General features: G+C 50.2%; 10 protein-coding genes across 10 annotated transcripts; 6 read left to right on the forward strand and 4 right to left on the reverse strand.

Moving 5' to 3' along the window:
- Positions 1-420: 420 nt before the first annotated feature.
- Positions 421-2,204, forward strand: N7482_001146 (uncharacterized protein; the record flags this gene model as incomplete). Its single annotated transcript, XM_056683271.1, has 4 exons — positions 421-711; positions 766-825; positions 888-1,086; positions 1,147-2,204. 4 exons carry the CDS (start codon positions 421-423, stop codon positions 2,202-2,204), a joined length of 1,608 nt encoding a protein of 535 aa, XP_056546877.1.
- Positions 2,205-2,821: 617 nt separating this feature from the next.
- cym1 (pitrilysin family metalloprotease cym1) lies at positions 2,822-6,029 on the reverse strand (the record flags this gene model as incomplete). The annotated part of the gene is made up of 2 exons (XM_056683272.1): positions 2,822-5,588; positions 5,650-6,029. 2 exons carry the CDS (start codon positions 6,027-6,029, stop codon positions 2,822-2,824), a joined length of 3,147 nt encoding a protein of 1,048 aa, XP_056546878.1.
- Positions 6,030-7,179: 1,150 nt separating this feature from the next.
- On the forward strand, positions 7,180-7,554 carry N7482_001148 (WD domain protein; the record flags this gene model as incomplete). The annotated part of the gene is made up of 1 exon (XM_056683273.1): positions 7,180-7,554. One exon carries the CDS (start codon positions 7,180-7,182, stop codon positions 7,552-7,554), a length of 375 nt encoding a protein of 124 aa, XP_056546879.1.
- A 286-nt stretch (positions 7,555-7,840) lies between these two features.
- On the reverse strand, positions 7,841-8,245 carry N7482_001149 (uncharacterized protein; the record flags this gene model as incomplete). Its single annotated transcript, XM_056683274.1, has 1 exon — positions 7,841-8,245. The coding sequence occupies one exon, from the start codon at positions 8,243-8,245 to the stop codon at positions 7,841-7,843; it is 405 nt and encodes a 134-aa protein (XP_056546880.1).
- A 33-nt stretch (positions 8,246-8,278) lies between these two features.
- On the forward strand, positions 8,279-9,804 carry N7482_001150 (uncharacterized protein; the record flags this gene model as incomplete). Its single annotated transcript, XM_056683275.1, has 4 exons — positions 8,279-8,309; positions 8,356-8,667; positions 9,090-9,404; positions 9,449-9,804. 4 exons carry the CDS (start codon positions 8,279-8,281, stop codon positions 9,802-9,804), a joined length of 1,014 nt encoding a protein of 337 aa, XP_056546881.1.
- Positions 9,805-11,156: 1,352 nt separating this feature from the next.
- On the reverse strand, positions 11,157-11,504 carry N7482_001151 (uncharacterized protein; the record flags this gene model as incomplete). Its single annotated transcript, XM_056683276.1, has 2 exons — positions 11,157-11,354; positions 11,493-11,504. 2 exons carry the CDS (start codon positions 11,502-11,504, stop codon positions 11,157-11,159), a joined length of 210 nt encoding a protein of 69 aa, XP_056546882.1.
- A 1,123-nt stretch (positions 11,505-12,627) lies between these two features.
- Positions 12,628-13,348, forward strand: N7482_001152 (uncharacterized protein; the record flags this gene model as incomplete). The annotated part of the gene is made up of 3 exons (XM_056683277.1): positions 12,628-12,702; positions 12,870-12,991; positions 13,105-13,348. Coding segments are annotated over 3 exons (441 nt in total), but the record flags the coding sequence as incomplete, so codon positions are not given.
- A 1,721-nt stretch (positions 13,349-15,069) lies between these two features.
- N7482_001153 (taxilin) lies at positions 15,070-16,661 on the forward strand (the record flags this gene model as incomplete). The annotated part of the gene is made up of 4 exons (XM_056683278.1): positions 15,070-15,208; positions 15,327-15,601; positions 15,654-15,802; positions 15,869-16,661. The coding sequence occupies 4 exons, from the start codon at positions 15,070-15,072 to the stop codon at positions 16,659-16,661; spliced, it is 1,356 nt and encodes a 451-aa protein (XP_056546884.1).
- Positions 16,662-17,084: 423 nt separating this feature from the next.
- Positions 17,085-18,132, reverse strand: N7482_001154 (NAD(P)H-dependent flavin oxidoreductase; the record flags this gene model as incomplete). Its single annotated transcript, XM_056683279.1, has 2 exons — positions 17,085-17,747; positions 17,791-18,132. The coding sequence occupies 2 exons, from the start codon at positions 18,130-18,132 to the stop codon at positions 17,085-17,087; spliced, it is 1,005 nt and encodes a 334-aa protein (XP_056546885.1).
- Positions 18,133-19,193: 1,061 nt separating this feature from the next.
- On the forward strand, positions 19,194-21,113 carry N7482_001155 (DNA-directed DNA polymerase delta subunit POL31; the record flags this gene model as incomplete). The annotated part of the gene is made up of 5 exons (XM_056683280.1): positions 19,194-19,234; positions 19,341-19,524; positions 19,608-19,739; positions 19,789-20,764; positions 20,818-21,113. 5 exons carry the CDS (start codon positions 19,194-19,196, stop codon positions 21,111-21,113), a joined length of 1,629 nt encoding a protein of 542 aa, XP_056546886.1.
- Between the last annotated feature and the right edge of the window lie 24 nt (positions 21,114-21,137).

Consider the following 21,137-nt stretch of genomic DNA (forward strand, 5'->3'; position numbering starts at 1 on the left):
CTTCTCATTGTGTTTTGTCTCATCCGACAGAACGTGACGGACTCGAAAAGAGACTAGTGGAGGACGGACCATTTCAGCTTTCACAACTTGCGCCACTGCAAAGATTTCGTCGCAAACTATGCTACAGTATCAGGAAGGTGAAAGTTTGTATTTCGGTTGCTCCGAATTACACAAAATGTAATTAAAGCATTCCTTCCAATAATACAATACTTGGGTTCTCAAACACAACGGGTCGTGGTATATCTGATTAATACACCGGGAAGGCCGACGAAGCAGCTCCGGTCGTCTTAGCGATTTGAAAGCCAACGCCAGTTTTTCTCTATCTACTCTTTACACCCCGCACTAATACACCTCTTAGATCCGTTGCACTCTATCATCTGGTAAAAGCCCTTGTCTTTGCTCGGTAATCGTTGTGGGAACATGATCACTCAAGTCCCAGTTAGTCCGACGGGGCAAGCTGCCTCAGACTTGGCTCAGCTATGGCAAGAGGCTGTCCAAGCATACGAGAAGGAGACTGGCAAAAGTCTTCAACTCGGGCATTTCAGGAGCATGGACGATGTCATGAGCGGCACCGAAAGCCTGTCCCAGAAGTTCAAAGACTTTCGGGACGACAAGTCCAAAGTCTCTAAAGTGCGGACCGCATTCAAGAATAACATGTGGCTGATCCAGAAGATTGTGAACACTGTTCAAGTAGTTGGGAATGTCGCATCAGTAAGCCCGCAATCTAGAGGAACGATTGAAAACACCATTGTCTAATCCTCTTAGGCCTTTCCTCCGGCTATGCCCGCGAGCTTGATTTTTTCGGCCTTCGGGCAGGTCATGCAGGTAAATGAATGCTCAACGATGGACCCACATTTGCGTGGGAACATGTTATTAAATATGTTTAGTCCTTTGCGGATGTGTCGGCCGACTACGACAAGGTCATGGGCTTTTTCGACTACACACATCGGTTCTTCGACAGACTTTCTATCATTGACCAGAAAATGCCCAATTTACCTCAATTCCAACGCTGTGTTACGCGGGTATTCTCGAGCATCCTCAAGATCTGCTCGGCTGCACAGAAGTACTGTGCAGAGAAACGATTTAGTGAGTCTTTCAAACCGTTTCGCTCTTCCTGCCATTTTTCATTGCTAACATCTGAACCAGAGAAGTGGTTTGAAAGCCTCATGAAAGGAACCGATGGAGCCCTAGCATCCGCTAGTGCGCAGTTGGACGAGGCTGTGAACGAGCTCAGTCAAGCGGTCGGCTTGTCCACGCTACGAACAGTCCAGATACTTGATGAGGTTGTTCAAAGTATGAATGGAAATGTCGAGTTCCTGGTCGCAAATGCCAATCTTATCGATGAGCGAACGCAAGCTATTGAATCCAACACGACCACGATCATGGAACAGAACAAGGAACTCGAAGCCAAACAGGATGAAATGACAGCTCTCCAACGGGAAGCGCTGGAGAAGGTGACAGAACAATCTCGGATGCTCAATGAAGTCGTTGGGTATTTTGGATCTGTTCAAATGGGGGAGAACTTTGGCAAGAGCTTCCAGACCAGTCTGCTGAAGATGAATGTCGTCCAGCTTCGACTAACTCGTTGGGGTAAATCTGTGGGATTAGCAAATCTGTCTGATGCCAAGTCTCTCCGCGAAGCAAAGATAGCATCAGACGACATCCCGCGGGTGGAAGAGCTCCTAGAAGGGATTCTGGATCAATTTGCGGATGCCGCGAGAATTTCCCAGCGATTTCAGAAGCGTAACGCAGGCGTGCAAGTCCTGGACCCCGCAAAGGAACTAGACGAAGTCTCCGCATCTCTGCGTCAGACAATGACTGCGCTTGTCAAGGAACGACAAGGCAATGCCGAGTCGGACCCAGAGTCGGACTTGACTCTGTATGAAGAGAAGAATTTCACGCGACTGATCCAGGATGTGGGGGAGCTGGTCAATGACCTGGTCAGCCTGTTCCCTGCCGTGGAAGCCGATCAGCGTAAGCTCTGTGAGGAAGAAGTTTCCGCAATGGAGAAGATCAAAGATGGTCTTCCAGTGCTGAAAGAAGCAGCAGCTGGTCAAGATGATCTGCTCAGTCAAACCGTTGTTAAGGTCATTGAGTCAACCACTACCACCACATACACCAACAGCGTGGTCTTCCAAGGGCAGAACTCGGGCTTCCAGATTGGCAACAACAAAGGCAATATCAGCAACGTCCGCTTCCATTGATAATACCTCTGATATGTGTGGATGATTAAGCATGAATGGTGTCGACCGTTAGCAAGGATATTTAGAGTCAAAGTCTATTGTCTATATAGGTACTTGGACCAATGCGATTGGAGTGACAAAATATAAAAGCCCTATCATCCAAACCTTTAGGTTCTGTTCTCACGTTTTTAGTCCGCCCTGCGTAGGCTGAAAGAGTATTCAGAGCGGTTCCGATAAACGGTGACGGAAAGTGTGCCTCCTGACGGGCTCACATTCCCATTGTTCTTGCGCTTGCATCTACCGCGAACGGTAACATGATGCGACATCTTTCAACCAAGGGAGGTGACTGATTGAAGACGTGATGAAAGCTCTGGTGCTCGAAAGCACGTATAGATCTTGAAGCGCGGAGTGTGGAGGTTTGGGAAAAGCGGAAGAAGAGGGCAAAACGAAATAGAGATCGGAGATTGATACAGGCCGATAGTATACATATATGTACAGGGGAGTGTATAGGTTTTGGGGTCATGCAAAGGTGAGTAAAATACAGGGGGGAATGAGCAGGGTATATAGTGAATCACTTTCCTTGACAGTAGGCGAATCAGCACCAGGGAGTAACAATAATCCTGTGATCATCGGGCTTTTTAAGCGGCTTGGGCGTCGTCCTGCTGACCCATGGCCAGCTTTCGCACCTCCCACTCAGAGTCAGCCCAGTCCTTCTTCTCGCCAAGAACGCAGGTTGTCTTGCGCGATCCATTCACCAGGAACCGGTCAGCAACCTCGTTCACATCCTTGGCAGTGACGTCCAGGACTTGCTCTCTCCAGCGCTGGTCCATCTCGTGGGTAACACCGCTCATGAAGTAGCGAGCGCCCTCCTCGTCAACGCTCATAGGAGCATCCAGGCCTTGGAAAATACCAAGCTTGGCCTCTTCAATCTCCCGCTCAGACCAGGCACGGTCTCTAGCGAAAATGCCGCTGTTCTGGAAGACTTTCAAAGAGTTCATGGGGTTGGGATCCCGGTAACTCATAAAGGTGAAGATACCCTTGATCGGTCCGTTGCTAGCACCCGCACCGTAAGCACCACCCTTCTCTCGGATTTCGGGATGAAGATAGTTGTGGGTGAGCATCTGTGATAGCACAGTAAGGGGTGCGCTGGCCGGGTCGACGAATGGAACAGTTTGAGTAGCCTGGCCAGAGTAGTAGACCTTGTAGGGGAGGTCATACAGAGCCTTATCGACCGACTTGAAAGAGGGCGCGGTGGATGCAGTCGGAGAACCGGTTTGCGGCAACCCAGAGAGCCACTTCTGCAAGACAGACTCGTTCCGAGCAGCGCTCTCTGGCTCACAGACCATACGAACACGGAGGCCGGATGACTTGGAGATAGCGAACGACTGGATGAGACGCAGCTTATCAATCAACTCCTGGAGACGCTCAGGTGAGGTTTCTGCGTCACGGAGAAGATTGGCAGTAGCTTGTAACTGCTCCAGACCAGACTGCTGCTCCTGAATCCAGAAGCTCTGAGAGAGACTAGCTGCAGCGGCGTTAACAGCAAATCGGTGGCCAGTCCCGGCAACAGAATCCAAGGCTCCATTGGTCGTCAACCGCAAAAGTTCTTGGATCATTGCGGGGGCAGCGGGGCTTGAGAAATCGGTTTCCATGACCAGAGCAGAGAGCATATGCAGCATCTCCGGAATGTTATTGTCCAAAGCAAAGCCAGAGAACTGCAAACCTTCCTTAAACTGGTCCAGATGAGTCGGAGAAGACACAAGGAAGGACGAAGTCGAAATGCCGCCAGTCTTTAGCTTTATGAGATCCTCCCATTGTTCCATCGAGCGGTTTGCTGTGCCCAGTCGCATAACACAGTCGTTGAACAGCGGCATCAACAACCGTAGGTCATCTGGAAGATCCTTGAAGGCGTTCACGGCTTGGAAGTAGGTAAGCCCGTTAGTGGGTGCCTCACGCCAGACGACGTCAATATCGTCGACCTTTGACTCGCGCACAGCCTTTAGCTCCTTCTCGCGCGAGATGTCCTTGACTCGCAGAGTTGGAAGACAGCTCAGGTCTGCATTATGCGCGTCCTCCTGAACCTTCAACAGCTGTAGCTCTTCCTTGCTGAGATTCGCCATAGCATTTTCAACCGAGCCATGCTCCTCGATAAGCTGCGCAAGCTTTTGTTCCTTGCGCAGAACTTCCTTCTCGTCGAGCTCTTTGTTGAAGGTGGGAGTGCCCACCATCGTGAACGTCATGCACGAATCGTTGAGAAGGTACTTCTCAACCAACGACTCCAAATAGCCAGGCTTCTCATACCTCCTCTTGAATTCATCAATCACGTCATTCCATGCCAACTCTTTCATTGGGTTCGCGCCGTTGAACCAGGACGAAATAGTCTTCTCCATTACGCCAATGCCAAAATTGGCGGTCTTGTGACGCAGCGAAAGCTCCAACTGATGAAGAAGGCCACGCACCTTCTCTTCATTAAATCCGGCCTCGACGGACTCCCGGAAAGCCTTCTGAATGGCTTTTTTGACGCTAGGGGCCTCCGCTTCACTGACACCGGTAACACCAATGGAGAAAATCGGGACCTTTCCAGAAGAATCTAGGCCAGTATTCGGGCTGAAGGAAGAGCCCAGGCCGCTTTCAATAAGAGCCCGATACATTGGCGAGCCATAGCCATCAAGGAAGAGGGAGGAGATGATTCCGACTGAGAAGGTTTCAACAGTATCGGTTGAATCGCCCATATACCAGGAGGTAGATGTCTTGTGTTGCTTGTCCTCACTCGAAAAGGTGTCAATGGGTCCAGGAACTGTGACATTCAACCCCTGGCTCAGATCGAGAGGCAGCTTCACATCGGTATCAGCGTCTCCTTTTGTAAACCCATCCAAGACACCCCCGATCTGTTCCAGGTGGCGGGCCAGGGGCATATCTCCATAAGTCAGAATCTTGGCGTTACTCGGGTGGTAATTGCGCTTTGAGAACTCCGACAGCTGCTTGTGGGTGAGGTCCGTGATGCATTCTGGGTCACCTCCCGAGTTGTTGAGAGCCGGGATAATGCTTTCCTTGAAGCGAATGTAGTATAGGTAGTTAGAATCCGAGATCTGACCCTTCATCTCATTGTAGACAACACCCTTGAAAACAATGTCCTCCAATTGAGCCTTCTGCTCGGGCTGTCCTTCCACGGGGAGTAGAGCCCGCGGATCTTCAGGACCCAGTCGCCATCCTTCTTGCCGGAAATCCTCTTCTTTGAGAAGTGGGTGGAGTGTCGCATCAAGGTACACGGACAGGAGGTTCTGGAAGTCTTGCGAGTTTGTAGTCGCGAAAGGGTATGTGGTGTGGTCAGAGGAGGTAAAGGCATTCATGAAGTTCGAGAGGGAACGAGGAAGCATCTTAAAGAAGGGATCGCGAATAGGATACCTACATAGATATATTTCATGTCAGCTTAAGATCAACCAAATGGCAGTAGGGCTGGACGCACTTTTCACTGCCGCAAAGGGTGGTGTGCTCCAGAATATGCGGCACGCCAGTCGCGTCAGGAGGATTCGTCTTGAAGCCAATACCAAACACGTTGTTCTTGTCGTCCCGAGCCACATGCAGGTAGTCCGCATCGGTCTTGTCATGGGTGAGCCGCACCGCGGTCAAGTGTAGCTCCGGAACATGCTTCTTCTCTCGAACAGTAAATCCATGGAGCTTCTCGCCAACAGCAGGAAAGCTCTCAAGGTTGGTAACCGTAGATGCCAACCGTATCGCAGCAGATGGCCGAGAAATCACAGAGTTCAGTTTTGAGAATCGGCTAGAAATCGGTTGGCGCAAAGCCGGGACCCGGGCTCTGCCCAGGCCCATCGATGAGCGTAACATGGTAGGGTGGTAGGTTCAGCACACTCAATACGCATTCATCGCAATCCAGCTAGCAATATTCGCCGGTCTGTAAGGAGTGTGTAGTAAGGTATCACTGTCTGGTGCGACGCGAAACAGGCCAGAGGTTTTCAAGATTGCAAACAACGTCGCAAGAGGATCGGACCGAAAGCACCGGGGCTTATGTCATCCACTAGGCGCCGGAGCCCTCGTGACTGCAATGTATCCGGCACAGAAGGGACTTGCGGACAAGTGGAACTGCAACTTCTGAGTAGTATTCAAACTGTTCCGGAGCTCCTGGAGGGATATAGATTCGGGGCACCGATACTAGCGATTTCCCAATCTCAGTATTGGGGGAGTTGGCAAATATCCCAATATTCCAAACAGTTACCAATGCCGGGGACCACTGTTTGAGTGTTAGCATCCAGCGTCCATCAGGAACCTTACCTTGCCCCAAATCTAGTCTCCGCATGCATTCTTCTGATGGATTTTGTTTTGACTTCTGTGTTCCTGGACGAAAGCCTGGAAGATGCAGATACACTTCCAAAGGTTGGGAGAAAAATTCGCAATCGAAAAATTGAGTATATTTATCATGAACAATCACTTACCCATCCTAACCGCAGTTGTAGCATGCTCCCATGGCCTTGCGTGGGTTCGGGCAATCTGCCTTGGAATGTCTGAAGTAACCAAAAGGTTAGTGTAAACCCAACTGTGTAGGTACTCCATGGACTTGCCCTTCCTGGCCACGATTGTAGCATTCGCCCATAGGCTTGCGCGGGTTTGGGCAATCCGCCTTGGAATGTCTGGAGGTATGCAAATTTAGATTCTCCTCGGCGGCATTGCGTTGTAGTTCACAACTGACCCTTCATCACCACAGTTGAAGCAGGACTGGGCCATCCGACGATTAGGACAGTCTGCCTTGGTATGACTATACCCGACTAAACTTAGCACAAGCTCACAACCACTCTACTTTGTGGTCTAAACTCACCCCTCTTCGGAGCGAATTTTTCAGAGGCAAGCGACCGCTGATCGAACGACGGTCGCGTCTCGCCGAAGCTGTCGAACAAAGAGGAACACACTAACGTTCGAGGAGGCTAACTTAGCTTGTCTTTCTCTTTGTCAGGTTAGTGTCGGGGTTAGCACGATTTGCGCCATGCTTCAGATTTCGAAGGAGAAGGTTGCGGCAGAAGGCCAGATGATCCTGACAGACCGGGGCAACTTCTATCGGCATGGCAAGGATCGCACAATTGGCATTTCATTCCACCCTCGTGCGGACTACGTTGGTTTCCATGGCTCCGGAATCGCGCTTCGCGTGGTCTCCTATCTCCCTCTCTCTCGCTCTTCCCCAACGTCCTCCGGGAGGTCCAGGGTTGCCAAGCACAATCCCGACAAGATCACGGCCCTGCAGCGATCGCAGGATGAAACCAGGACTAATGGCTACTGGAAGCGGGGGGCGCTGCCCGCCAGGAGGCTGGTCGGGCGGGGAAGCGTGCGAGACTCGTACGACTCGGATGTCGTCGAGCTGTAGCTGGTCACGGAGGAGTCGACGGAGCCCACGGAGGCGCTGTAGTAAGCTAGCAGATACGAGTAGACCGTCATGCCACAGTTCGACCAAAATTGTGCTGTGACAAAGCTGAATTCGTGAGTTCATGAAACTCGTTACTTTTGCTTCTTAGCGGAAATTGCTAATCTCGATTGAAATGAAGAATGGAGTTGTGAATGTTGGACGTAATTTTAATCCGATATCCTACTACGAAGATCGTGCATGTGCAAACCACAAGACTGTACCAAAAGTTGATGACGATTGCTCTACTCTAAGACGGCCGCAAACTAAGGACTAAAAACTCTTCATCACTCTCGTCCTGACGAGGCCGCTTCGACCATGAGACATGGTAATCCAGAAACTCGAACATCTGCGACGGGCCGAGACTGCCGGGGCAGGAGGTGCTGCGGGGCGACATTTCTGAAACCTCCGCTGCCTCGCCCAGCACCCAGGTGTGCTCTTTGAGCCGCTTGCGGGTGGACAGCGCATAGGTCAGACGATCGAATTCGTGGTGATACGGGATCGACAGGCCTAGCAGACGCTCTAGATTCGGACAGACCATGACAACAGACGCGACAATGTCGCGGTACTCCTCCCATTGCGCGCTGTGCTTAGTGGTTGTGAAGAGCAGATCCATTTGAGGTACCCGGAGTTCGCGGACGAGGTTGGCCAACATATATCGTTCGCGACGCAACAGCTTCAAGCGAGAATGTCACGATCTCTTCGACCTCGTGTACCTTGTCGGTGAAGCGGCGCACGAAATCTGGTCGGGAGCCACCCACATAGCGAAAGTTGATCCAAGCAGACCATCGCCCAGCCAGAGTTTGGTGTCTGGGCTGGCGGTAGAAGAGTCTGAGTTTCTTGAAAGCCTCTGGGGGACTGTCGATGTCCTGGATCAGTTTCTTCGCGTCTTCGCCGAGTGTAGCCCGAAGGCAGGCCAGGGCATTCCTCTAGGTGGCCATCTTGCTTTGAAAACGCCGGTCAAGCAGGGCGTTGCTCTGGGCGTTCCGGTCGAGAAATTCGATGAGCTCCTCCGCGAGTATGGAGTCGGGTGGTATGCTAAGCTTGCGGCTGAGGGCTGCCAGGGCAGTCTACGGTGTAAGTGAACTTGTCGGGTGGTGAAGGCGTGTGCTCCTCGCCTTTGAGGATCCGCATTTGCATGGGGTCAAGGGCGCATGTGAGATATTGGACCCAAGGGTTTTAGCGTCTGCTGGGATTGTTTCATACAGTGTTTATCCTGGATGTAAGGTTTCTATCCTGATTTTCACTCGCTCAAGGCTGATAGCATCAACCGGGCAGGGCGCACCGTAACTCCATTCGAATGCAGTACCCGGCCCAGCGCCGTACGGAATTCCTTAAAGATGCGGCAGGAGCTCATCTAGCCTAATACGCGCACCGCGGCCGTGGGGAAGTAGAGGGAAGCTAGGCTGGGACTAGACTATATGGAAGTATTAAGAGGTGGGATTATGATCATCCCGCAATAACCACCTTGCTTGGACCGTTGCTAATTATCCGCCCAGTGTCGATCTCTAGATTTATACCTTATTTAGGCATCCTCGCCGGGCCTAAGTCCAAACTAGAGCCAGTGCGCACGAAATGGCCCGTCTACCGCCGGCCGAAGAGGAGCAAGAGAGATTGGGAAACCGGCGCCCGCGGTAAAACGCTCAAGCAGGACATCTCGTCTACATCTACGAGCTTAGCGGAGAGTGAAACGAGTGAGAACTGGAGTAGCATAAACGAGACAGTACGGGGTCTATACGGAGTACTGGAACTGGAGGTAGAGGTTGAGAATAAGAATATCAAGACCGGACGCTGGTCGAACGCTGATTATTCCAGTCTTCGCAGAGCGAGTCAATGCAACGTATAATATATCTATAAGCTATGGCCATGCGCAAAACGAAAGTCCAGACTCCTCGTCAGGACGAGAGTGATGAAGAAGAGGCGCCAATAGCCAATCGGCGTGGACTCAATACGATCGTGGCTGGCCAGATGCACATATACAACCACCTCCAAAGATCCCTTAAAGACCCCGTCCAATCCCCCTCGACTCGTCAATATCTTGGGGCTGGAGTCTGGGATTTCGAGCCGACGGGGTGGTGCGTGCTGCTCGTCAGTCTCGACGCTGCCGGTGGGCTTGAAGTTCTTCTTCAGGTGGGCGTGCTCGCGCAGCTTGCACACATTTTCACTCTCCACCATCAACTTCTGGAAAACCTCGCCCGCGGTGAGTTTTTATAAGTGATGACAAAGTCTCGTCTAAGCCCGGATGACAACTGCATAATTCTGATGGGGAGTGCTCATTTGCTGTTCACGAGATGGAGGAACTTTATCAGTTTTCTATGAATAAAGCGTTATGACTTGTGGAAGAATTTTGGTCGAAACGATTCAGTTCCTCACGAAATAAGCCATACCGCATTAATTACTGTCTCTATGTGCGTACGTGTGCGTGCACGGTTTCGGACTCATTTACCGATATCTAGGCACCCTTCATGTCCATTGAGATTTAACCTGTCAAAGGGCTGGGGTATTCCACTACCCCGGGATATTGTGTCTCTCCACAGAGGCATTGAGGTGGTAAATCTTGCGCCAGAGTCAAGATCCTACAGGCCGTGGGCGACCAAGCCTAGCCCTGCATGCTGCCACGGGGTGCTTATCACTAAACCGCTACTGGCGCGATTCGAGGAATGTAAGCCTTCACATTTTTGAAATATGAGTACAGTTTGCTAGTTCGCCTCCAGAACGCCCGATACAAGAGCCTTTGTCTGGAACGCTATTGGGACCGAGCAGCGACGACTAATGGAACAGGTAAGCCTGCTTTGCGCTGTTGCTCATATAGAACTACAAAAGCTGATGGAAATTATCCAGTCTGAATCATTCGGGCCGGAGGACTTGCAGTATGGAATACAGAAGTAGCGCTTCATACCGTAGCAGGGTTCTATCCCTTTTCTGTCTGGCTATGAGAGCCGGTCTCGAGGGATGTAGCAATTGATGGCTTAACAGCGAGAACGACCAAGTCGTAAATAAGTTAATATTAGATACAATTCCTACGTATAAGTAAATAGTTTATCAATCTCTGTATTAAATAAAAGTAATCCGGGTAATACGATATTCTCTATATTATATCTATAAAGTAGGAAATCTAGGGGTATAGAGAATAAGATAAGATAACCTCTATAGTTCTTAAGAATAAGTAGAGTATCTATATAAAGAAAAGAGAAAGAAAATATAAAAAAAAAGATAAAAAATAGAGAAGAAATAGAGAAGAAAAAAAGAGATAGGAGAGGGAGGGGGAAGAATAGAGTATCTAGTTATTATTAGGGCGGGTACTATTTAGGTTAGTTTAGAATAGTTACTAGAGGCAAAATAAAGAATATAGAATAGAGATAAAATATAAAAAATATAAAGGCTATAATAGATTAATAGAACAAAGTATAAGAAAAAGATATAGAATAAAGGCTAAGATAGATAAGTAGATAAGACAGTACAAAGAGGGAACGTAGAGCAGTAGCCGTAGAATAGCATCGGAAGAGGGACGTATTACTTAAGAATATTACTTATATTCGGGTCTCGAGGGGGGCATCGGCATAGCCCTAGGCCTCATCGGCCCCTCCATCCTCCTCCTCCTCCTCCTCCTCCTCCTCCTCCTCCTCCTCCTCCTCCTCTTCATCCTCTTCGACCTTATTAGGGTCGACGGGGTCGACGGAGGCCGCGTTCGCGGGGGCGGCGGCGGCGGCGGAGGCAATGGCCGCGATAGCCGAGGAAGGCGCACGCGACGGACGGCAGGGAAGCTATACTCCATCGTCAGAGTAACGAACGGGTTTCAGTGATATTTGATCAACGAACGTAATCATCTGGCGAGACGCCCTACACGTATGTTAATACGGCCTCGGAAGTACTTGTAGTTACATATCGAGGTGTCTACTTACAGCCTTATGCATCCGCAAGAAAACCGACGTCACCAAGGCGAGCGGGCAATTAGCCTTTACATGGCCGCGTCTGCTATAAATGTGGCACGTATGTGCCCTATTCTTGTTCTGCTACATCTCTACATCAGTATGGAAACAGTAAATCACGGCTATCTTATATCAACGCCAAGCAGAGCTGGGAGTGACTCAAGAAGCTGGAAGATGGGAGGGAACTCTTAGTACGCTACCTTTTGGTCCCCTTGCCATGCGCCTTCTTTCTACCTTTAGCCATCTCTAAGGCTTGTCCTTGTTTCAGGATCTGGAAAAATTGCTTATTTTTGTGGTGTAATAGGCACAGAGGCAAGAAAGGTTTGAAGGAAGAGAGTGGGAGAGGATGAGAGGGAAAGCGAGGGAAGTCAGACTAAAAAGGCGCGTGACCTTAAGCACGAGGCCTTCCAGAGATAGTGGACGACCATTAATAAGAGGTACTACTTAGGAAGGCACGACCCTGCGTTCACATGATCTAAAGGCAGGCGTAGTGAGGTGAGGGTAGGCGTAGTGAAGACTGACTACCCTATCTCTCATCTCTCACTTCATCTGATCTTTAACACTCCTTGTACTCACTATGGTAATCACTATCTATTGTCCATCATGAACTTGCGAGACCCAATCATCGTTTTTGTTGCTCGATCTAGCACCGTAGGTAGTCGCCTTTCGCACGAATAAAGAGATTAGCGACTCCGATCTCTCGTGCCTATAAAAGAGTTTCACGAGGTTATATTCCCTAACTAGTTCAATAGTTATCCTACTAGACTATTCGTGTTTATTTTATAGTCGAACTCTCTATTCGGACCGGGAGGAGAAGTGATAAAATACTTCACTAATCTTTTTAGTCGGGCCTAGTAACATAATCGGGATATCTCGCTCGTTATAAGTAGTTAGGAATAGTCTTACTACTAACTAAGGAGCGTTCTAGAAGCTTTTCGCGCTTCGGCTAAAGAATCTTTCTGTGTATCTACGGATTTTATCTATAGATATTAATCGTTAGGGGGAAAGGATTCCTTACTCTTATTCCTACGACGTAGATCCCCTCTAGGTATACGCTGTCTAGGCGGGAGACCTTGACCTAGAGGATCCGAACGTCGAATTTCAATAGTCGACTAAACTATTTCTCGAGTGGATTCCCGCTATTACCGTAGCTAAGCTAAGGCTATTATACGATTTCGAACTCGTAAGTACTTCCTTTAGTAGAGATCTTATTTACTATATAATAGCTAACCTAATACTAATTATAGCTCCGGGAACTTATATACGAACATAATACGCACCAGTAGGCAAAAGAACCCCGCTATATATACGTCGTCGAAGGGTATAATACCGTCTTTTATACTATAGCAGGCTTTAGGGCGCATCGGTATAGATAGTACTAGGCGTTATAGTCCGAGGAAGCAAAGTAGGCAGATAAAGATTCGAAAACGTATCGATATTATAGGAAAATATATACTCGGGGAGAGACTAGGGTTCGACATAAGAAGACTTGCTCGGACAATCCGGACCATAAAGCCCTCTCTACTAATTAACCTATAAGTAAGCGCCGGCGGACGGTCGACCTAACCTAGGTTCTAATCCTTAGCGGGGGCGTTAAGCTATACGTCGCGTTAACAGAGGAAGAGGCCCCGGTATTACCAAGAATCAATATTAACTTACCTACATTCTATCGCGGTGAACGTTTCTGTCGATATCCGGGGTGCGAAATTACAACGCGATATATAAAAATAGCGGCGTTATGCGACTACTATAAGAATCGACATCGTAGGTTTGTATTCCCTAGATTTTCGACTACAGTTTCCAGGGCTATAGAAGCCGAGTATAAGTAGGGTATTTATTAGCTATCGGTATACGTATTTAGTAGAAAAGTCGAAGGGAATCCTCCGGCCGTTAGCTCCTAGAGCTAAGTCTCCCGCCGATAATATTATTTGTTTTGTTCTTTCGCTTACGTGCTAACGAGTATTTACTTAGCGATGCCTACGCGCGAATATTTTAGCAAAACGTAGTCTTATTAGTAATATCTATTATTTATAGTGCTAACATTCTTAGACCTCCAGCGCTAATAGCTCTTACCTCAACGTAGTGCTGGAGTCTAGTAGGCCCTATATTGGGAAGCCAAGAGGAGCCTCGTCCGTCGGATATTCTCCGCAACCTTAACTAATAAGAGCGAGGAGAGAAAATTCGAGGTAGGTCTTACACTGCTGTATAGAATTGTTCCCGATTACTGACTTCCAGCTTCATCGCTCGGTCTGACTCTGCGATCATAGAGTCATAGTTCGGACAGTCTGAAGTCTGTGCGGCTGGATGTTATCGACTGAATAGAGATGCCGACGGCACCGGTATAAACAGGGATCTCCAAGTCTCGAGAATAACGCGACGTTGATTCACACGCGCTGATCCATCGCAGTCTATCTCGCACCCAACCGTGCCTGATTCCCACAGACTCTCAACTTTATCGGTCCGAGGTGCGGAAAACGCGACTAGAGAACATTCAAACCAGCATGAGCGCCGCGTATAGTTCCCCCCCTTGTAGAAAACCATGGAACGAGAGTGATTAGTTGGCAAGAATGATTGCACGTGTGCCTTGCCGACGATCGAAGGAAATGAGTGTTGACAACGGTGCGACAGTCTTGTGATAGCCGTCCGTGATTCGTATCTGTGACCTAAGCGTGTCTGTGCTAACTATCGAGACAAGCGTTATATCCTCTTTGATGCCTCAGCAACCAGTTTTTGCCCCTTTTGAGATGCATATTGGTCCGAATAAGATACTAGGGGTGGGGCTTTGGACAAAGCGTGATAGCGAATGGAACATGTTTGGATGGGTTGACCGCCCTCGGCCTCGATTGCTATGTTTTGCACCTCTTTTTAGAGGATTTTGCACCTCGTTGTTGCTTTGTCATCATTTAAGGAGCAATAACTAACTAGTTAACTAACTAATGACATATTGAATCTCCTTCTATTCTCTTTGAAGCTATTACCTTAGTCCTGAGGCTTTCTTACTGGCATATATTAGGTGTGAGAAATGGGGAAATGGGGAAATCTTGACGCTATCTGACCTAACCGCCTCTATATTTTCCGGGCCCAGGAGGCGTCGTAGCCGATAAAATGGCTAACAATGCGTCGAGTGTACAGTAGTTTCAGACTTGACTGCTCCGTGCGCATCCAACTGCGATCCCAGTCTGTCGTTTCCGACGTTGAAGTTTGTGGCTGGCCAGTCTGCGCGGTGCGGCTGGTTCGATGACTAAGGACCCCCTCGTCGAGTTCTCCGAGTACCGCGAGAAACCATAGTTGCACTTGCCTCAAGAAGCGCTGCGACTGTCACCCCGTTGACCCAGAGGTGATCTCTCGACTGAGCCCGCCTTGCCTCTGGGGTCACGTCTCGTTTACGCTCCCCCCAGTCCGATTGAACCCACCCCTACCTCTTTCGACGTGTATCCTACCGGCACTGCACAATTTTTCGGTCTTTGTCTGCTCGTACGATCACCGCAACCCCATATCGAGACCGAGTTGGACGTGCAGAACGTGCGGCCCTCTCTGATAACGGCTCACCATGTCGTCCACATCCATGGCGAAGAAGAACAAGGGGAAGAAAGTTGCCGATCCCAACGAAACGTCCAAACTTCTAGCGGCCAAGATCTCCCAGCTCGAGCAAGATGCAGCCGGGGAGAAGGATCAGGAACAAGAGATTGGTGCGTGAGCGTCTTGGACATACGCGGTGGTGTTGCCGTCATTCCATTCTAAAAAGCACACCGTTGGTCCACATTTAGTCTGGAGAGGCTGGATCGCTAATCAATGTCTGTTGTACAGAGCGCGAGGTGAAGAAGGCGACTCGAGATCTGAACCAACTCCTGAACAACATCGAATCCCCAATGACCCGTTTGGAGACCGTCCACAAGAAGTATACCGAGCTGTTGGCCGATATGAAAAAGCTGGATCGAGATCATGCCAAGAGCAAGAAGCGAGCCGATCAACTGCAGAAAGATCAGGAAAAGAGCAAATCGGAGCTGAATAAAACTGTGACCATGAAGGACAAGCTAGAGAAACTCTGTCGCGAGCTGACGAAGGAAAACAAGAAAGTCAAGGTACAGCAACGTCGCCAGCATTCGACCAGCGTTCTCCTCTGACACAAAACAGGATGAAAACAAGAAGCTCGATGATACGGAAAAGAAGGCTCGCCTGATAGTCAACGAACGACTTGATTCCCTCCTGTACGATATTCAAGATGTTATGGCTGCCAAAGGAAATCCTCGCAACGAGAAGGTGGACGTGGATTTGGACGAAGCGTACGGCCCCGTCATTCATTGGCCCTGTGCTCTGCTGGACCTGTGTGTTTGCTGACACCATATTAGGCTTCGGGTCAAGCTCAAGACCATCAGTGAGCAATTCGATACTCGCGAACTTCATTACAGAGCCCTTCTCCGCAGCAAGGACTCCGAGATACAAAGCCTCACCTCTAAGTATGAGGAGCAGCGGCGGACTGCCGATCACGAGACCGCCCGAGGTCGGGCGCTGAGTACTCAGGTTTCCACATTCTCCCATACTGAAGCAGAGCTCCGTAGCCAACTCAACATCTACGTCGAGAAGTTCAAGCAGGTACCGGAGCCCTGGCCGTCCCTTTCCTCCCGACCCGCGATTGACACTCCACAGGTTGAGGATACCCTAAACAACAGCAATGAGCTCTTCCTGACATTCCGGAAAGAGATGGAGGAAATGTCTAAGAAGACGAAACGCTTAGAGAAGGAAAACCACACCCTCAACCGCAAGCACGAGCAAACCAACCGCAATATTCTGGAAATGGCAGAAGAGCGTACTCGGAACCAAGAGGAGCTTGAGCGATGGCGACGCAAATGCCAACACCTCGAGGCTCTGTGTCGACGTATGCAGGCCCAGGGTCGCGGTGAGGGCTTGGCCGAAGGCGACCATCTGGACCATGATGATGAGGGTACCGAAAGCGAGTATGACGACGATTACGAAGACGAAGAAGAGCTGAGCGAAGAGGGAGATCTTGACGACCATGACCACGATCGTGACATTCCCCGGCCCGGCGGTCCTCCTGAGCGACCTGTCTTTGGACCACCTCCGCCACCCAGTCTCTTGGAGGCGCGGGCTACTAAGAACGTTGTGCTCAATGGGTGCCACTGATTGAATGTTATGTTTCTGAGAAATTCATGTTACCAATCTCACTTGTCTTATTCTTGATTACGGTGACATGAAAACAACCCTCTTGGGCCTCCATTGCCGCTCAAGATATTCGATCAAGACTTATTCTTTTTGGCGTGCATGGTTAATTTGAGCCGTAGATGGATGTCATGGATGCAAATTAGGGTCTCTCTGGTGACTCTTGAATGAGAATGGGTGTGTTGCTTGGGATCGCCAAAGGGAGCAGATTCTCTGGTTATGCTCTTTCTGGAAAGCACGCGCCTTTCTCTGCGTGCAACAGTCATCTCACCGTGGGTTCACTTAAGTTCATCAGCTGCTTCTGTATAACTACATGTCATATTAACAATCAAAGGCTATTCCTCAATACCGCCTCCCTCCCCCATCTGTAAACAATCTACCCATCATCTATAGCTTACTCGTCGAGCCCTTTTCTGTGATATACGCATTGCCCCTCTTTAGGACTTCCACAGCCTGCTGCACCATCTCCTTCACAATAACTCCAGCAGGCTTGATTTCCTTGACACTGGCCGATACGTCACCCATCAGGAAAGGCATGTCGATATCCTTCTCATTCTCCATGTCATGCATCATAGGCACCACGCCCTTGGCAGTCAATGCCGCGATATCAGCGGGTCGACTCTCCCATTCCTTCACGTAGTCGTTAGGCAGCATGCGCAGCGGCCGCCCGGAAACAACCAGAGTCCGGCGAGTCTCACCATACTTTGCGCTAACAACAGCCTCCTTGTGCAGACGGCTAGCGCCGCTCTCCTCGGACGCGACAAACCGCGTTCCAACCCACACACCGGCCGCGCCGAGCATCAGCGATGCAGCCAGGCTGCGACCATCGTTGATCCCACCAGCCGCCACCACCAGTGCAGGCTGTCCCGTCAAAGGGCTACAGTAATGACGCGCCACATCGACAACCGCAGGAACCAGCACGGAGAAGGGGATATCGCCCGTATGCCCGCCCCCTTCTCCACCCTGTGCGCACACAATATCCACGCCGCGCTGGAATGCCTTCTCCGCGTGCTTTGGCGCGCCAACCATGTTCATCACCAGGATCCCGGCCTCATGCAGCCGCTTGATAGTCTTTTTCGGGCGGCACGCCCACGGCAGAAACAAAGAGCTTGGCACCGTGTGAGATCGCGACCTCCACAAGCTCGTCCAGCTGGCCGTGGGTGTAGTCATGGTTTGTAGCGCGCGCGCTACCGCCGACCTGTGGCAGGGCGAGATCCACGCCGAAGGGCAGGTTTGGGTCCTTTAGGAGGGACTTCAGCTCCGTCAGCATCTCGGATAGCTGCTGCGGAGTGTAACCAAGTCCGCCAACTGTGCCGAGACCGCCGGCGTTAGAGACGGCTGCTGCTAGAGGGGCGCCAGATGCGCGGGCCATGCCGGCCAGCAGGACTGGGTGTTGGATTTTAAGAAGAGAGCAGAGGGGTGTTTGGAGAGACATGGTGACGGGTCGAGGTCATGCAGGGGGTTTGGAAGGATCAGTGTAGGACGGTCGTGAACAATTGAGTGCCAGTAGTATTTCTTGAGTACAGGACAGGCCTTTCAATATGTAGTCACCACCCTGGTCGTGGCTGTTTTGTCTGGGGTATCTATACACTCGATGTGGTTGAAGAATGCGGGGAAGCTGTTGTCCAGTCCGGCGGACCGAGGCATCTGCCCCAGGGTTGCGACTCGGACCTTGTGAGTTTTAAACAGGTGCATATTCTTGCGCATAACGTAAGTCGGCTATATGATGCGTCAGTCTGGCCTACGAAGCCGGCAGTTCTTCCACCCATAGACTTATTGTTCTTTTAGCGGCATGCAAATTGTCCATCTTTATTTCGGGAGGTCGTCGCACATGCAAAATAAATTTCTACGTGAGCCGGCTCGGTCTCGATTTTACTTAGCCAGCCACTTTCCGGTCTCTTTAGTTCGTTAATTTTAATAAGAGCTCTATTCATGCTCGGTGGATTCCATCTAATACGCAGGTAGGTAGATAGTTAGCCATGGAAGGTTGAGTGATGTGTAGTTACCGGCCATCGACGAGGATATATATACCTACCTAGGTACCTATATATTCCATGAAGGTTCCTCGGCATCGACACCCCTCAGCAACTCTAGAAAAACATCCACCTACCCAATGACGTTAAATAGAACACAATACCTAATCGTGAATTATGATTTATACTCAGAATGGAAATGCAAGTTGGTCGTAGTGCATTGGGTCATGTATGACACATCTTTCAATAGTGTTTGTAAGGGAGCTGATTGGCTAAGACGATAATGAATGCTTACTATTATCAACCAGAATTTCACATTACTCTAGCAAGCCCTATTATCTTGAAGTTACATGGGCTGGATGGTAAGTGGGAGGAACCCAGGCAATTGGTGGCAAGCCTCCTGTCCCGAAGCGGGAATGTAATTAGACGCGCCAGATCGCGTGGGGCTCGCGTCAGGTGCTTCTGTCCGCATCACCAACCGAACCTGCCACTAGCTCCAAGATCTCGGGGTCTGCAGTCCAAGATGGCGACAACTGAGGACTATGGCTTCTTGCGGCCTCCCAGGTATGTAATTTCTTCACCACTTGTCTTTATTTCCAAAAATACCCAGCGTTTTTGCTGTCACCGACAAAGCTCCGCGCTGACCACTGAACGCACTCTCTTTGGATAGCAATGACGAATATGAGCCCGTTTATCGCAATCCCTCCTCCTACCATCCTCTCCATACCTTTCGACTGCCGATGGGCAGCGACCGACACTACCAGCAGCAATATGGCGACATGTACTTCCTGCGTCTCGCGAGGCTAAAGCCTGCCGTGGAACAAGTTGCGACGGCTGCATGGGGAGAACTCACAGTAAGGACACCATGTCGCATGAGAAGAAACCTCAAATCTCAAAGCTCGAATTCATCTGACGAAGGCCTCGTGATTGAAACTAGATCGCTGGAGAGCATGCGCGACGCGTGGACCGAGTGCTCGATGTACGACAGGGTGAGCTCTGTTGGATGACCGGAACGGTATACATGGACATGCCATTGAAGCCCAATATTCTGGATGACTTGACAAAAGAGGTGTGTTTTATCGCATGGCTGGGTCTACTGTTTCTCACTCCGGCGTTAGAACTTCACGTCCGCACCTCCTCCCCGCCGAACCTATGCCGACCCGTCCGATCCGTCAGCGACACAGATAATGATGGAAGATGAATCTGGCCGTGTTCTCTTAACTGGCAACCTCCTCTCATCGACGCAGCTGGCCACAGGTGCCATTATCGCTGCTCTGGGAACGGAGACTTCTAATGGGGAGTTTGAAGTTATCGACATCAAGGTTCCTGATCTAGCAAGACAACCTCAACGATGGGAACGAGGGGAGGCCGCTTCCGCAGATTCAAAGAAGGATGACAAAGAGGCGTCAAATGGACAAGGAAAGATCGCGTTCGTCAGCGGGCTAGGTATCACGGGCTCATCAAGTGATACGCTCGCCTTGGAGCTTCTTACAGATTATCTTCTTGGATACACGGGCATCGATGGTAGCGAGGACGCGTCAAAAATCACCCGGCTCATCATTGCAGGAAACTCACTCGGCGCCAGTGTTACTGCGGAGGCAGCATCAGCGGGGACTGACAACGCAGCCAAGAAGAAGCTGGCACCCAAGAAGTACGGCTATGATGCCTCTGCATACAACTCATCGCCTATCACTCAGCTCGATAACTTCCTAGCAGAGATCTTGCCCAGCATCCCGGTAACACTTATGCCCGGCGAGCAAGATCCGGCGAACGTCTCTCTCCCACAGCAAGGCATCCATCGTGCCATGTTGCCGCGGGCTAGGGCATACTGTGCGCCTCCACCTTCGGGCGACAACAAGGAAGAAGACGTGGGATGGTTCGACAGCGTTACAAATCCCTGGGAAGGCGATGTAGAAGGATGGCGGCTTTGGGGATGCAGTGGCCAGAATGTGGATGATGTTCTTCGGTACTTGGACTTCCCTGCCGATGATAGCGGTCCCAGCATCGAACGAGATGATTCCGAGGCTCGCCTACGGATCATGGAGGCCATGCTCCGATGGCGATGCAGTGTCCCTACGGCCCCCGATACAATTTGTATGAACTTTTTTCGGTTTTTTTGGATGATTGCGTGCTGACAGTGCCTCTAGGGTCATACCCTTTCCAAACAGTCGACCCATTCGTTCTTGAAACCTGCCCACACATCTTCTTCACGGGTAATCAGCCTTCCTTCAAGACTACGGTGATTGAGGCTGTTGTCCCCCCCCGACTGGATGGCGACACCGACATGACAGATTCTGCCGGCGAGTCGTCTGCTACTAGTGTACGGTTGCTGTCAATTCCTAAGTTTAGGGACACCGGTGAGTTGATTTTGGTCGACACCGAGAGCCTGGAGGTCGAGGTGATCCGATTTGGTACTTTTGCGGGCCAGGAAGAGAAAAAGTAGATCAATAAAGACTAGCATTCCAAA

Source organism: Penicillium canariense (assembly GCF_028826845.1).
Source record: "Penicillium canariense strain IBT 26290 chromosome Unknown utg000001l_segment0_segment0, whole genome shotgun sequence".
Taxonomy (NCBI): Eukaryota; Fungi; Ascomycota; class Eurotiomycetes; order Eurotiales; family Aspergillaceae; genus Penicillium; species Penicillium canariense.